Below are 18,168 nucleotides of genomic sequence, written 5' to 3'. Positions count from 1 at the left end.
ACAAATTAAATGGATAAATAAATAATTAAATAAACAAATATACAAATAAATATATAAACAAATGAATAAAAAAATAATAAAATAAATATATATATATATATAACAAATATATATCTATATTTCTATATTTCAATTATTAGAACTTCAATTTTATTTATTTAAAATGATAAGTATTCAAACCGTGCATAGTACAAATAAGATAAATTTTTTAATAAAAGGAAAATTTATTAAGAATAATGAACAAGAATTACTACTAGCAGCAAAGGTATACATAAATATATATATATATGTTTTTATTTTATTTTATTTTATTATTATTATTATTTTTTTTTTTTTTTTTGATAGGATTGCTATCTAGAGTTGCTGACAAGCAATTATGAAGAAAGCATATATTTACAGAACACCTTTTTAAAAATAATATTTTTACAAGTAAGTTTATAATATATAAATGGTATTAGTTTAATTTTAATGTTATGTGAACATGTTTATATTATACAAATAATTGTAGCTTAATAATACCTACATTATATAACAATATATATATATATATATATATATATATATATATATTTTTCCTTTATAGGCTGTCAAAAGTAAACACTTTGATCGTTTTATTGTGGTTGATGAAAAATTAAATGTTCGTATTTTAGAATATGATAATGGTTTTATAGAATATTCTTTTATTGATAATTTATATGTAGACAATTTAAAGTTATATAAGAAATATTTGGAAAGCAAGAAGACAGAAAGTACTTGTTTTGTTATAGAAGAGGATTATCACAAATATATTAACATATGTAATATTAATGATATCTTTTTTATATCTATTGAAAATATTTTATTTATTAGACAAATACATTCACATATATATTATAATAATTGTTTAAGTGATGTATATGATAAGAATGATATATCCAAATTTGAAGTATTAAAAAATTATAATGAAAAAGATAGAATTATTGAAGATCCTTTTTTTTCTAAAAATTATAAAGATGCTTCTTCTTCACAATATGAAGAGAATAATGATACATATAAATTCGAAGTTAATAGAATAAACAGATTTTCTATATCTCCTGATAAGAAGAGAGAAAAAAAAAAAAAAAAACAAGAAAAAAATATATTCTATGAGGAACCTAATAATAATTTACAGGAACAAAATTTATTTGTAGAATTCTGTAAAAATATAACATTTATAACATATTTAAATAAGGATAAGAAGAAGAAAAAAAAAAAAAAAAAAAAAAAAAATATATATATTTATAAGGATCATCATTATGATCATGTGAAAAATCATGATGATACATTAGAATGTTATAATATGCATGATGTATATATGAATTTAAGAAATGAGAAAAATATGAATTATTATAATGAGTTTGATGATAATTGTTTGAGCGTAAAAATCTGTTTCCTTGTAAATTATATTAAAAATAATTTAGATTGTGATCATTTTATAAAAGATGTTTTATTCGCTTGTGAAAACGAAAAAGAGGAAATGAAGATATTAAGAAATAGATTGAAAAAAATGAAGATATTTAGAAAAGAAGAATTATGTTTATTAAAAGAATATGATAAAAAGAAATATATACATATTGATATTGTAAAAAAATATTTAAAAAAATATAAAACAAAAAATTTGTATAGTGATAAATACTTTCATAATATATCAGATAATAATGATAATGTTATCAAATTGTGTGACATGTTTAAATTAATAAGTAATTATTATTTTAAAAAATTTTATTGTGATAAGTATGATTATATATATATAACATATTTTAAAAATATATTTCTATATAATAAGAAAGGTTTTTTAGATTGTTCTCAAGAAAGGAATTTATTATTTTTATTTCAAATATTTATAAGAATGAAATTGTTGTTATTCTTTTTTATATCACTCTTCTATTCTAGTGCTAGAACATTATCTAATAATTTTGTATACTTAAAAAGAGAGTTTAAAAATTCAGAGATATTATATGAACTATCACTTCATTTATACTTTTTTAATATTTTTGTTTATCACCTATTGAATTTTTTTTTTACACAAAATGAGGAATATACCAATAAGGAGGAGACAAAAAATAAAAAACGTAGCATTTTAAGTGAACACTCAAAAAAAAATGATTATAATAATATGAAACAATTCAAATGGACATCTGATTGTGTTACCTCAAGAACAGATGTAATTAATAATAGAACGATAGATGATATACCTAATGATAATATTATAATGCATAATGATATTTATTTTTATATAAATCAAAATTTATGTTATTTATTCGAAAATATGAGTAATCCAAATAATGAAAAGGATCGTTCCTATAAACATAATGAGATAAACGAACAGAATTATATGAACAACAACAATAATAATAATAATAATAATAATATGAATGATAATCAACACTTTATTAGATATAATATGAGTTATTATTATTTACAACTTTATAATATGATACACCATATCTTAAATATGGTATCCATATCGATTAAATTGTTAGAAGACATTAATTTTGATTATTTAAAATTTCGTAAAAAAATATTGAAGGATTCATTTTTAAAAATGAAAAAAAGAAAAATAAAAAACAAGAACGATATTTTAATTATTATTTCTAATAATAATGGTAGTTCAAATGTACTATTTTTAAAATATAAAAATAAAGTTAATATGAAAAATAAGATGAATAAGACAAAATACAACAGAGTAAAAAAAAATCAAATGCCTGTTGTATATGGGTTACATAATTTATTAATACCTATAGCTAAATTATCTTTACCACTAGAAATATGTAAATTTGAAAAAATTACAAAGAATATATTTCTTTTGTTTACAGAAAAAATTATATATATCTTTAATTTTTCATATACATATGATATAAAATTAAAATTATTGAATTATTTAAATTGTTATAATAATGTATCATATTATATAAATACCTTAGCATTTAAAAAAATCGTTAAGATAGACAATAAAAAATTAGATAAAAAAAAAAATGAACAAATTATATATAAAGATGTTGATTGGTATATTATATCCAAAAAATTTTCCATAAGGGATAAAAATGAATTTATAGAAAATTCTTATGACATGAATATTAATAAGAGTGAATTGAAAAATAAGAATAATATATGTGAATATAATTACTACAATAATTTTGAATGTATTAAACATTTAAAAAATATTCCTTATGTTGACAGTTTTTATACATATATGTTTATTTATTATTACAAATTTAAAAAATACCAAGATATATGTAGATATTCATATATAAATGATAAAATATATAATAGCTGTTCCCTTTATGACATGACAAAAAATTATGAACAGTATAAAGATGAATGTAAAGAGAGAATATGCATAATTGATAAAAAAAATTGTGATCAAAAGTTTGATATTATATCAGATGATATAAAAGGTAAAGAAAAAAATATATGTAATAATATATATTATAAAGAGGATAAAGATATTAGCAACAAAGATGTTAATTCCTATTATGATAATTTTTTAAATATAAAAAAAAAAAAAAAAAAGAAAAACGATTCTTGTGTTGTAACTCTTAATATAAGTAAGGGATTATTTGATGAATTATATCAAAATAGAAAATATCCCTTTCTAAAAAAAATAAAAGACGCAAGTGATAATAAAAAGGTAGTTGATAATAATAATAATAATAATAATAATATAAATGATAATAATAATGATAATAATAATAATAATAATAGTAACAATTGTAGTAATTATATTTTTTATGATAATCTTAAATACCTTCGTAAAATTAGGAAGAAAAAATCATATAGCCATAAAATAATTAATACATATAATTATATAAATAATGAAAATAATATCAAAAAACATACGTATCAACATTTCAGTGATAATAATTTTTCATTTAATAATAAATCATATGATAATAAAAACAATATTTCTGTTATATCATTAAATTGTAAGAAAAAGGACAAGAAGAAGAAAGGACAGAGGATATTTCATTTTTTTTCTGTTATTAAACAATATCTAATTATAGATAGAAATATAAATGATATATATATAATTACGTTAATATATGATTATCTTAAGAATAAAGTTGTAATAAATAAAGATGGTTTTCAAAATTTTTATAGTATGGATACAAACAGATATATTGAACAAATAATGTCAACAAGTAATATAATATGTTGTATAAATCAAGAGAATAAAAAAAAAAAAAAAAAAATTATAATGCAACAAAGGGATTCAACAATAAATAGGTTTAATAGTAACAATAATAATGATAATAATAAAATGCATGTTAAAAATACAGATATTATTAATAGGGAGACCAAATTTTCTTCTAATAATTTTAAGAACAAAAAGAATTGTTTCCAAAAAAAAGAAGATATTCAAGTTTATTATCTTTTAACCTTACACAAAAAAGAATGTGATGAGTTGTATATGTTAAAGTCAAACACATTTATAAATACAAATATATATAATAACCGATTCAAATCTATCCATTATATTAAACATGTTTATCGTTTTAATAAATTAAAAAGTATAAAAGATTTTAAATATAATTGTAATGTTACTTCTACACCTAATTATGTAGATACTGAAAAAAGTAATACCTCATTGTTTACTTTGAGAAATAAAGAAAAGGGGGAAAAAAGAAATGATTATTATAAAGATGAATTATTTGATATAAAAAAAATGAAGAGAAATATGTCATATAAATTAATGATTCTAGATAAAGCTAATTCTATATATAATTTAAGTGTAGGATATAATATCTATTTAAGTGAAAAAAAAAAAAATATATCGAATATAAATATTTTGAACAGTACATTTTTTTATCTTCATTTTAATGACAATGTTAATATACTTTGTTTTTCTTCTTATTTAAAGACAACCTATATGTTAATTATGAATAATCATATATCAAAATGTTGTGATATGTGTATGAACACATTTAATCATATGGACAAAATATATAAAAAGATGTGTATACATAAAAATAATGAAAAAAAAAATGAAGATAATTATGATAGAAGTAGATACATAGATGAGAAGTATATGATAGATAAAAATAATGATATGAGGAATACCAATTATATAAATAATAATAATTTGAAGAATCCCATATTTTATATTTTAAATGATGAAGATATTCAAAGATATCATTTAATAAAAAACAACATTTTATTTATACACTGTATATATAATGAAGATAATAATAATTATATAATTTTAATTTTAAATAGATATAGTATGATTATAAATGTGTATGATATTATAAATAATAATGATAATAATAATAATAATTATTATATTCCTATAAAATTAAATGATACATTCGAAATAACCTTTGATAACAGTATATTATTTTATTATTATGTAAAACAGTTCCTTGTAATATCGAATAGTAAAAATATGGTATTTTTATTTTATATTGATATAAAATCTAATCGCTGTTTATTATTACATTATTTTCATTGTAATAATATGATATATTCTTTATATATGTTTACAAACTATGATAAGATTTTAAGAAAAGAAAACGGAGGTATTAATATAAACCCTTATATATTAATATGTATTGGTATGAAGAGAGTATGTAAGATATTTATATATTTTTTAAATAGGACAAATATGAATAGTATAAATAATATGTGTGATAATAAATGTGTAAATAATATTTTTAATTGTATTTATGATCCTTGTCAAAAATATTATATAGAAAAATATATTGAAAATGATCAAGATATAATAAAACATCGTGTATCATGTTTTAGAATTTTTAAAAAACAAAATAAAGAAAATCAAAAGGAATTATTTATAATTAATAAGATGTATAAATATATAATTGATACATTTAATAATGATATAATAATTACTGCTGTATGTAAATTAAATAATTTTCTTCTAGTTGGATGTAATAATGGTAGTGTGAAAGTATATGATATATTTCAAGATATTAATAAAAAAGGAGCACATAATTTTGCATTGAATCATTTATTTTTGGATTCATTTATTTTATATAAAAGTCAGAGAAATATAACAAAAATATATGACGAATTTGTTGTAGGAGACGGATGTGTGGTTTTTCTTAAGATATTTAAAAATAAAAGAGTTCATATAAACTACAAATGTGACAGCCATCATAACAATAATATGTTATATGACCATCAAGCAAAAATATATAAAGAGAAACAAAAAAAAAGATTATATGTTAAAAAAAATTATTATGTTATAGCAGCATGTGAAAATAAATTCTATCTTTTTTTATCCACCAAAATTAAAGAAAATAAACATTCTTACCAGAACAATAAAAGCAACAACAATGATAATAATATTAATAATAATAATAATAATAATAATAATATTAGTAGTAGTTATACTACTATTGGTGGTGATTATTTAAAGAAAAATGAACTTATATTATTTAATAAAATGAAAATTAATATTGATGAATTTTTTAAAAATATTTTTAATATAAAAAATGAAGAGCAAATCGAAGATTTAAAAAAAAGCAAAAAGAAAGAAACAGATGAGGAAAAAAAAGACAATATAAAAGAAAATCACAATAAAAATCACATAGAAGAAGAAGAAAAGAAAAAAAAAAAACAAAAAAAAAAAAGAAAAAAAGAGGAAGAAAAAAATGAGGAAGATTACTTGGATATTCTGAATCATGAAGGTTTTAAGGAAGGACGCATTAAAAATAGAAATATATTCCTTATGCAATTAATATTTACGAAAAGAAAAAGTAATAAAAATAATAAAAGTAATAAAAATAATGAAAATAATAAAATACATCATAATTCACATAGTAATATCCCCTTAATCCAATCATCAACATGTGAAAAAATTAATTATTTAAATTTAAAATGTGATGAAAATAAAAAGGTAAATATGGATGTAGAAGAAATAAATGAGAAACATAATTATAATAATAATAATGATAATCATATTAATTATGATTATAATGATAATCATATTAATTATGTTTATAATGATAATCATATTAATTATGATTATAATGATGATTATTTTTTTGATATGCATAATAAAGTTTTTAAGGCTCATCCAAATATTAACCCTAGAAACATGATTGTAATAAAAAATTATAATACAGAAGGAAATATAATTTTTGACATTATACTATCTATAAATAATAATTTATATTTTGGTGTTATTAAAGAAAAAAAAGACATATTTAATTATAAAAATGTGAATACATTTAAAAATATGAATATACAAAAATTTATTAAATGTAACTCTTTGAATGATCCATTAAAATATTATTTAGAAAATTCATTTATTTATGAGAAAGATAAAGAAAAGTATAAAAACAAAACTTTTTTTAATAAATATGATAAAGATAATATTGTGGATACAAAAAAATCTTTTCACAACATGGATATATACTACAATAATCAAATGAAACATTCAAGAGATAATATATTTCTTAATAAAAATATAAATAAAACAAATTATATAAAAGATACAAAGAATCTTAGTATGAAAAAAAAAGTAGGATTCTATTGTAATAATAAAAATATGTATCTTAAAATAAATCATAAAATAATAAAACCATATGACAATAATATCGTTCCACATATATCAGAAATAAATTTGAATAGAAATTATATGATTCATGAATTATATAATATATGTAATTCAAAAGAAAAAGATGAAATAATTAATTGTGTAGAAAATATATTAGAAGAAAATCAAATGAAATTAGAACATATGCATAATAAAATTAATAAAAATCTTTGTAAATTATATGATGATAGTTTAGAAGATGATAATGAATCTTTATTATATATATATAATATATTATTTTTAGAGGATAATAATATGTTTTCTCAAAATAAACATATTTTATATCTTATACGTAATCAATATAAAAACTATAATAATTATATATATCCGCTCATATTTTTTAATATAATAAATAAAAAATATAATTTGAAATATTTCTTTCAAAATAATTTGATAAGAAATAATGTATTTTTTCAACATAATATATATGATACAAATTATCTTTCTAACATTTCAAAGAATTTTATTATAAATGTGAAACAAGATTTGTGTTCAATTTTTAAACAATTAAATTATAATATTAAAGTAAATGGTCACAGTATGATGGTATTAGAAGATTATATGCAAACTGGTTTAAATAATCATAACAAAGAAATAAAAGATATAGAAAAAATTGAAGATATAGAAGAAATTGAAGATATAGAAAAAATTGAAGATATAGAAAAAATTGAAGATATAGAAAAAATTGAAGAAGTAGAAGAAATACAAAATAAAAGGGGACAGCAAAATTGTAATACAAACAAAAATGCTATTGAAAATACAAAAGAAATATTACATATTTCTAATCACAATAACTTATCCATATTAGTAGATGACAATATAAAAAATACAAAAAAAAAGAAAAACGTGTTAGCAGATAATTCTTGTAGTGTTAATAAAAAAAAGCAGAAAAAATCAAAAGAAAACAACTCCATCCTTTATGAGAAGAATGTTAGTATTTATGATGATAATATGATTAGAAGATCGGACCATGATATATATTATAATAACATCAATAATAATCATAATATGTTTAATCATATACATCATTGTTATAATGAAAAGGATATAAATGAATATAAAACGGATGTTCCATTTTTTGATACAACAATATATAATGATAATAGGAATAAAAATATACATATGGAAAAAAAAGATATGAACAAAATTGAAGTAAATGAACAAAATAATGAAAAGAGCTTCTCTTCTTTTTTACATTATATTTCTCTTCTCCTTAATAAAAAAAAAGAAATTTCAAACAAACGTAATGTGTGTCATTATATTTGTGGTAATGAAGATTTAAGATGTATATATGATAGTGTTACAAAAAAAATAAATGGTTTTAACGACGATATAATATATAAGGATAATTATAATACATATGAAGAAAAAAAAGACATAAGTACTATATATGATAAACATGATAAATATGTTGAATATCATACTACTTCACAACTTAATAATAACCATTTATATCATAAAAAGAGAGGAACTACTTCCAATAACGTCATAGATAAATATAAACAAGAAAGAGATGAATCCATAAAATTTTTAATTATGCATTTAAAAGGTAGCAAATATAATTTTAGTAATGTGACGGAATATACAAAAATTGTAAACCAAAAAAAAAATAATAATATTTATATAAATAATGATACTTTTATTTTAAAGAAAAAGATACCACAAGATGATTTTTATAATAAATACCATAAGAATGAATCTGATATCATAAATAAAGTATCATACATGTGTAATATATATTTAGAGAGAAAAAAAAAAAAAAGAATAAAAATTAATAAGAAACATATTTATAAGAAAAAATATTATTATTATTATTATAAAGTTAAATATACTAAAGGAAGAAGAAAACGTCTTAAACTTAATATTTCAAAAGATATATCATCTTATAGTTTAAAAAATAAAGAAAAAAAGGGAAAAAGGAAAAATAATGAAGCGTATGGTTGTCTATTAATATTTTTAAATAATATAAGTTATCATGTTAAGCATTTAACGATTTGTAAATTAAAAAAAAAAATTAATTATAAACTAAATTTTTGTTCGGATGATATTTTTTTTATACTCAAGTTTTCTTATAATTATGTATATCTGTTAAATATTCAAAAAAAAAAAAATGTATCTTTTTGGGTTAATATAAAACATATACATAAAAATATGATGATCCTCAAAATGGTAGATACAAGAAAATATAAAAATATAAATAAAAATAAATATAAAAAAATATATAAAAATATACATCAAAATATATATCAAAATATACATCAAAATATACATCAAAATATACATCAAAATATACATCAAAATATACATCAAAATATACATAAAAATATACATCAAAATATACATCAAAATATATATAAAAATATATATACAAATGACAAAGACAATATATGCTTGCAACATATATCAGGCAATGATGTGAATGATAAATATATATCATATTTTTCACCTTATTATTATGAACAAAGGAATGACATCATGAAAGAGATTTTTTGTAAGACCCCATGTTGTAGTGTTGAAGATAATCATCATATGGTAGTTTTAAAAAATATCAAGAGAGAAAATATGATGAAGCATTTTTTTAAAAATAAGAATAATATAATTCCTTTATATTATTTAAGCAGAAATATGAGAAATGTTAAAGTGTTTATGAATAAGTATATTATATATACAGAAGAAAATAATGTTATTATATTAAAAATTAGATTATCTAAAGTTCATAAAAAGAAAAATAAAAACGAATATAATAAAAGGATGAATTGTATTATCAATGAATATTTAAAAGTATTTAAATGTGAAAAGAATATAAATGCTCACCAAAAAGAACAAAAAGATAATAATATAAAAATGTGTAATATATTTAAGACTCTATTAAAAAATCAAAAAATTGTAAAGATAAAAAAGAAACAAAAAAATAATATCAGTGAAAATGATTATTTATTAAGTTTGATGAAAAGTAAGAAATCTACTTTAAGAAGGTTAGAAAATTGCAATGAAGAAGAACAACAAGAAATTGATTCGGATTATCATAATGAAGAAAATGAAGAAGATGAAGAAAGTGACGACAATAGTGATGTGAGTCTATGTGAAGAAGAAAATGTAGATAATCATATAGCTAATTATGCACATACATATGAAAGTTATAGTATTATTGAAACCTCTACATTTTTTTGGAAAGTGTATCATCAACCTGAAAATTTTAATTATATGAAAAAAAAAAAAAAAAAAAAAAAAAAAAATTACTATTCAAAATTGTCAAAGTATATTTTTGAAAACCATTTTAATTATAAAGAAAAAGAATTTTTTTGTAATTTAAATTATGAAGTTGTTGAATATTATAAATATGCTGAAAATACCGAATTTATTAATGATTTACAAGTATTTGAAAATAAAATATTAATAATTACATCAAAATATATTTCTCTTTATATTTATATAGAAGAAAAAAATGAATTTGTTTTATTATGTTGTAATCTTTTATCAAATATTAATAATAATATATGTATAAATGACAAATATAATAAAGCATATATTTATCCAAATATGTTTGATTTTATTAAAGTAATATCTGAGAAATATATTACATTATATCAAATGATTAATAGTAAAAATTTAATATATATAGCTAGCTTAAAATTTATGAATAATATTAAATTTATTTTTGAAAATAAATTATTTTTTAATATTATGGGATATAATTTAAATATAAATAAAAATGACAATATATTAGAAAGTGTGAGAAAATATCATAAATATTATTCAAGTTATTTCATAGTAGATAAAAAATATAATAATATATTTAATATATATTATACTTGTTTAAAGGATAAAAATGAAAAGTTTAAAGAAACCAAAGAAGAAGAAGAACATCAACAACAACAACAACATAATTTAGAAAATCAAAATAATAATTATTTTTATGATGAAAATAGACATATAGAAATATGTTACGATTTGATGTTATTTTTTCAATTATTAATAATAGCAAAAGAGATAAATAAAAAAAATTATTATAATATAATGAGTATAAAAAAATGGAAATCATATTTAAAAAAATATATGTATAATAATAGTGATGAAAAAAATAATATATATGAAAATCACAACAATAATAATAATATATATGTAAAATATATTAATATTTTAAATATATTTATTGATCGAATATTTATGTCATTGAATAAAAAAATAATTTTTTTCAAAAATGTGTATAAAAATAAATCGTTAAAACAATTTTTCTTAGAATTAAAATTTAAAGTATTTAATCGATTATTAAAATTAAATTCATATGAATTCTCAGATGGAAAAAATGCCATAGATATATTAAATGATATATATGAACAAAAATGTAATAGAAGTATGTCTTATTTTTTCCTTATGAATATTATAAGAGATTATTATGATACTTTTAATTGTCAACCTTATAATATCAAATTTTATGAGCAACATATAAATAATGAAAAAAATATATGTAAACCAAATGAAAGTAAAAATGAAAAAAAAAATGTTGATAATATTCATAACCATTTCAATGAAAATAATATAAATAAGATGTCTCATATTTTCAAATATAAAAAATACTTAACAAACAATTTTCATAACAGAAATAGCCAATTAAAACAATATAATCTAACGAACAGATTAAAAACATTTGAACATAATATCATACAAAATATAAAACATGTGAATCAATATCGTATGGATAATATATATAATTATAATGATATAATAAAAAATAATGTGAGAGATAATGTTTATTATAATATTGACTTTTATCATTTTATAGATAATAATTCTTTTAGGAATATAAAAAATTATAATATGAAATATAATAATATGAAATATAATAATATGAAATATAATAATATGAAATATAATAATATAAAATATCATAAAATTAAATATAATAATATTAAATATAATAATATACCATATAATAACAACTTATTATTATGCAATTATAATCAATATAATAAAAATAACATTAAAAATTCACTTTATTTCACATATTTACATTTTCTTATTTATATAACTAATCATCCATATATTTTTTTCCATATCAAAAAATATTTACATTTTCATAACTTATCTACAAATTTGATAAAAAATAAAATATATTATTTTAACATGGATCTCTTAAATATTATTTTCAATTTAGATAACAGAGCTTTAGAAGAATTAAAAAATATTTTAACCTTCTTTCCTTCTAATCCATCTATTGACGAGATATTTAGAGCAGTTCATTTGTTGTCTATGCCTTTTTGTCATACATAACAAAAAAATAAAATAAAATAAAATAAAAATAAAAAAAATGAATATATTATATATATATATATATATATGTTTTTATTTTTTATTTTATTTATTATTATTATTTTTTTGTTTTAAGTCCTCATTAGTATATGTAGTTCTTATTTATGAAAATATTTTGCTTTCTATAAATTTATATTTGTCATAGATAATCACAAAATATATATTTAAATTTCCATTTTTTTTTTTTTTTTTTTTTTTATTATGTTCATAATATAATGAATATTTCTGCATCAATTTAACAATCCTTTATATATATATATATATATATATTAACAAAATAATTATATGAATACAATTCCTATATAGTGTGAAATTATAATTATTCTTATATTTTTTTTATATGTAATAATAACTTTTTATAATGTTAAAAAAAGTATTACCGAATAATCATTATAAATACAAATAATTTCCTTTATAATGATAAGGAAAAAAACCAATTTAGTCTTTAATTATATCTGAATATATATTTATATATATGTATATAAAATATTATATGCATATTTTCTTATTTTAATTTTTTTTTTTTTTTTTATTTATATATTATATTTGTATCCCTTGTTATTTTTAATTAACTCATTTTTTTTTTTTTTTTTTTTTTTATTTATATATTATATTTGTATCCCTTGTTATTTTTAATTAACTCATTTTTTTTTTTTTTTTTTTTTTTTTTTTTTAATTTATTAATTTAATTATATATTCATATAATTATGAAAAATAAAATAACGTTCTTTTCTTATTATATATATATATATTTATATCTATATCTATATATATATATATATATATATATTATATAATTATAATTTTTTTTGTTTTCTAAGTATAATATGAACTTGAACTTTTCAAACATATTATAAAAGAATAATCCAAATAAATCAATAAATGAATAAAAGTATATAAATCCTTTTTTATTTTTTTTGTCTGTAGTACTATTACTTCTTGAATATATTTATGTTTTTTAAAAGATAGTAGTATTATAATTATATATATTATATTATATATAATATTTATTTATATATTTTATATAATATTATGAGTTAAGAGGACAAATTAAACAAAGTCATGGACTCGCTGGATAGTTTGATAAAAAAGAAAAAAGAAGAAATAAAAGGTAAGATAAAAAGAAAATATATATATATATATATATATATTATATTATATTATAAAAAAAATTCTCATAATTTATTTATTTTTATGATATAGAAATTAAAGGAAACAAAAGATGGTTTAAACAAGCAGATTTGGAAAATCAAAAGAATAAAGAGATTAATAACTTTTATGAAAAAGAACTAAAAAAAAAAAAAATTGAAGAATATGAAAGATTAAAGGTAAAAAAAAAAAAAATAAATTATAAAAGATATGTAAAAATATTGTGTAGTAAAAAATTTTGTGTATTCATCATATTATATCTTGTCCTTTTACTATGATAATAAAATTATACCTTTTTTTTTTTTTTTTTTTTTTTTTTCTAAAGAAATTAAATGATACATTAGATGAAAAACATAAAAAAAATAATGCGGATGTGGAAAATGAGGAAACAAATATAGGTTAACATAAATATATGATTGTATTATAATATGAAAAAAATATATATTTTTTTATATTTAACATCTATATTAAAATAAAGAATGTTATAATATAATTATATTATAAATATATAATGTTATTATATATATATATTTTTTTTTTTATGATTTATAGAAATAACATTAAGTAATAAACAAATTATTATATTACTTCGTCAATTAAAAGAACCTATTAGATTATTTGGAGAAACAGACCTACAGAGGTATAAAAAAATACATATAAAATATATATATATATATATATTTATAATTAAGTAATAATATACTTTTAAAGAGACAAAAATGTGTACATTAATATTTTATTTATTATTATTATTTTTTTTTTTTTGTAGATATAATAGATTGAAGGAGTTAAAAATAAATAAAAATGAATTAAAAATTAATGAGCAAAACATTTTTGGAGATGTTTTAAGAGGAAGGTAATTTAAATATTATTTATTTTATTTTATTCTATTCTTTTATTATATTAATTGTACATTTCTGGTGATTTTTTCCTTTTTATAGATTAAAGGAAAATGCGTTAGATTTAATTGAAGATAACATAGAAGATGAAATTGAAAAAGTCTCTGATAAAAAAGATAAGAACAATTCAAACGTTTCAATAAGTGAAAAGGAAAATAATGAAAAAGGAAAAAAAATAGATAAAGAAAAAATAATACTTGAATGGATAAAAAGAACTATGAAAGAATGGAATGAAGAAATTGAAAATACTGTAGACAGTAAGAAGAAAATAAAACAGGCCACATATTTACAAACACATAAGGATTTGAAGCCATTAGAAAAAAAATTAAAACAAAAAACGTAATCATTAATATATAAAAATAAGAAAACATATAATGTACATATAATTATTTAAAAAAAAGTAATATATAGATATATATTATATATGATGTTTTTTTTTTTTTTTTTTTTTTTTTCTCTTTTAGATTGGAATCTGATATCCTTGATAAAATATATAATATTGTTTCTTGTTGCCAAGAAAAAAATTTTAAAGCTGCTCATGACGCGTAGGGGGAAATATTTCACATTGAAAATATTTATGAGTTTTTTGTATATATATTATAAATATGTATATATATATATATTTTTTTTTTTTAGATATATGTTATTAGCCATCGGAAATGCTGCATGGCCAATGGGAGTTACGATGGTTGGTATTCATGAACGAGCAGGAAGATCAAAAATTTATGCATCAGAGGTAAAATGAAAAAATAACATAATTGTAATATATTATATGTAAATTTTTAAAAATATTCTACACATTTATATATATATATATATATATATATATATTTATATTTTATAGGTTGCTCATATATTAAATGATGAAACAACTAGAAAATATATTCAAATGATTAAAAGGTAAAATGAATACATATAATTATATTACTATAAGTATATACGTTATTTTATTATAATACATCTTTTTTTTTTTTTTTTAAAGGTTATTATCATTTTGTCAAAGAAAGTATTGCACAAACCCATCTGAAGCCGTTAATTTATCTACAATTCATATATGAATTCTGATTTTTTAAAATTATAAATATTATATATATATATATATATATATATATATATATTTATCTATATTTGAACATTCATTTTTTTTTTTTTTTATTTGTTTTTATTTTTTAAAAAAAAAAAAACTTTAAAATATAATATAAAATAATTTGTTCCAAACAAAAAGTAAAATAATAAATATATTTTATCCGTATAAAATGTTCTTTAAAACAGAAACATATATATTTATATATATATATATATATATGTGTATGTGTAAGTATTGTTTACAAAATATAAATGTTATTACCAAAAAAAAAAAAAAAAAAAAAAAAAAAATTAAAAAATCAGGAATATGAAAAATATAAAAAATGCGAAAATATAAAATAACATATAAAATTTAAAGACACTATACATAAAATCATTACTTACTGAAATAAGTTAAAAACATTTTTTGTTGATAATAATCTATCTAACAATCATAATATAAATGATAATCATAAGCGTTAACATATTTATTATATGCGGAAATTTCTTCTCTTTTGAATTTTATATATTCTTGTATCATTTCCTAAAAGAAAAAAAAAAAAAAAAAAAAAAAAAAAAATATAAAAAAAAATATACATAAATATAAATATATATATATATATATATATATATATATATATGTCTCATTTGTCGTGGTTGTACTTATTTCTTTTTTATTTTAAAATTTTTGCCTTACCTCGGTAAAAATATTATTTACAGTTAAGAATGCATGATCCTTTTCCAGAGCATCTAAACTTTCAGTAAGTGAAAAAGATATACTTTGTGGTTCTTCACATTTAAAGAAGTTCTTAAATTCTGGTGATTCGTTAATAGTATGTAAGGAATCATAATCTTCCAAGGCATGAGTAAGAATATTAAAATTCTCTGGGTTTTGTACATATTTCGAAAATATACTAGAAATAAAGAATTGATTATTTTTACTTTCAAATGGAACTAGTGGTTGTTCTTTCGATTTTATACCATCACAACCAGCCAAAATGATAGCAGCCATAACTAAATGTGGTGAGTTAGCACAATCAGGTAATCTAAATTCAATTCTTTTTTCAGATGGATTACTGTAATTTATTAAAGATAACCTGATAACAGCACTTCTAGATCCAAAGGAATAAAATAATTTTTGACAAGTTTCAAATCCTGGTACTAATCTTTTATATGAATTCATAGTAGCATTACAAAAAGCTTGTAAAGCTTTTGCATGTTTAACTATTCCATACATAAAATAAAAAGACTCTTTTGATAAAAAGAATGTAGAAGGATCATTAAGATAGAATATATTTTTATTATCTTTCCATAAGGATATATTACAATGCAAACCATTTCCATTATCATTAACTAAAGGCTTAGCCATAAATGTAGATGTTCTATTAAATGAGCTAACTGTTGTTTTTATAATTTGTTTTGTAATAAGTAAAAAATCAGCATTTCTTAAAGCGTCAAAATATTTTAAAGAAATTTCATGCTGACTTGTTGAAACCTCATGATGATATCTTTGTACATTAATATTCATATCATTTAATGCTCTACATATCCTTAGTTTAATTATATTAGATGTATCATATGGATCTGTTTTAAAATAACCAGATTTCTTCTTTACTTTTTTACTATCATCATTTATTAAATACTCATTATTAGGATTATTCATATGATCTTTATGTGGTTCATATTTAGTTACAACATTATTACCATAAATACCAGATAAATCATTTTTACAAGAAAATGATTCTCTATCATAAATCTTCAAATAAGTATTATATTCATCTAAACTATAATTTACCTTATCAAATATAAAAAATTCTAATTCATTCCCAATACAAACCTTATCTGCAATACCTTCATTCTTAACGAATTCACATGTTTTCTTTAATAACGTTCTTGGACATTTATAATAATCAAAACCATTATATCTTTTTATATCACACATAACATTTAAAATATTCTTTCCATCACATTCTTCCAAATAACATGTTGAATAATCTACTTTAATAATAAAATCACTTACTTCAGTATCTGAACAAAGTTTAATAGAAGATGCATCAAACGAAAAACCATTTTCTAACTTATTTAATGTAATTTCCTTTACATAAAAAAAACACTTAAAATAAGTTCCTAACAAATTTGTAATAATACCAGCTACTATTTCTACAT

At 17.8% G+C, this 18,168-nt stretch overlaps 3 protein-coding genes across 3 annotated transcripts in view; 2 read left to right on the top strand and 1 right to left on the bottom strand.

Annotated features, from left to right (window-relative positions):
• Positions 1-163: 163 nt before the first annotated feature.
• On the top strand, positions 164-12,850 carry PADL01_0921800 (conserved Plasmodium protein, unknown function; the record flags this gene model as incomplete). The annotated part of the gene is made up of 3 exons (XM_028681900.1): positions 164-265; positions 346-429; positions 584-12,850. The coding sequence occupies 3 exons, from the start codon at positions 164-166 to the stop codon at positions 12,848-12,850; spliced, it is 12,453 nt and encodes a 4,150-aa protein (XP_028538231.1).
• Positions 12,851-13,951: 1,101 nt separating this feature from the next.
• Positions 13,952-15,995, top strand: PADL01_0921700 (pre-mRNA splicing factor, putative; the record flags this gene model as incomplete). The annotated part of the gene is made up of 10 exons (XM_028681899.1): positions 13,952-14,000; positions 14,093-14,217; positions 14,364-14,436; positions 14,591-14,678; positions 14,808-14,894; positions 14,980-15,276; positions 15,402-15,482; positions 15,574-15,673; positions 15,782-15,837; positions 15,920-15,995. 10 exons carry the CDS (start codon positions 13,952-13,954, stop codon positions 15,993-15,995), a joined length of 1,032 nt encoding a protein of 343 aa, XP_028538230.1.
• Positions 15,996-16,447: 452 nt separating this feature from the next.
• PADL01_0921600 (glutamine synthetase, putative) overlaps positions 16,448-18,168 on the bottom strand; it is a gene marked incomplete at both ends in the record, with an annotated part of 2,122 nt that continues 401 nt past the window's right edge. The window contains 2 exons of the mRNA XM_028681898.1: positions 16,448-16,546; positions 16,700-18,168. The exon at positions 16,700-18,168 is cut by the window's right edge and continues 60 nt beyond it. Coding sequence (XP_028538229.1) covers positions 16,448-16,546; positions 16,700-18,168 — 1,568 coding nt within the window. The remainder of the gene's footprint in view (positions 16,547-16,699) is intronic.

The sequence above is a fragment of the Plasmodium sp. gorilla clade G2 genome (assembly GCF_900097015.1).
Source record: "Plasmodium sp. gorilla clade G2 genome assembly, chromosome: 9".
Classification (NCBI taxonomy): Eukaryota; Apicomplexa; class Aconoidasida; order Haemosporida; family Plasmodiidae; genus Plasmodium; species Plasmodium adleri (nom. inval.).
The sequence above is the reverse complement of the archived record's forward strand: the minus strand, read 5'-3'. Positions and strand labels throughout refer to the sequence as shown.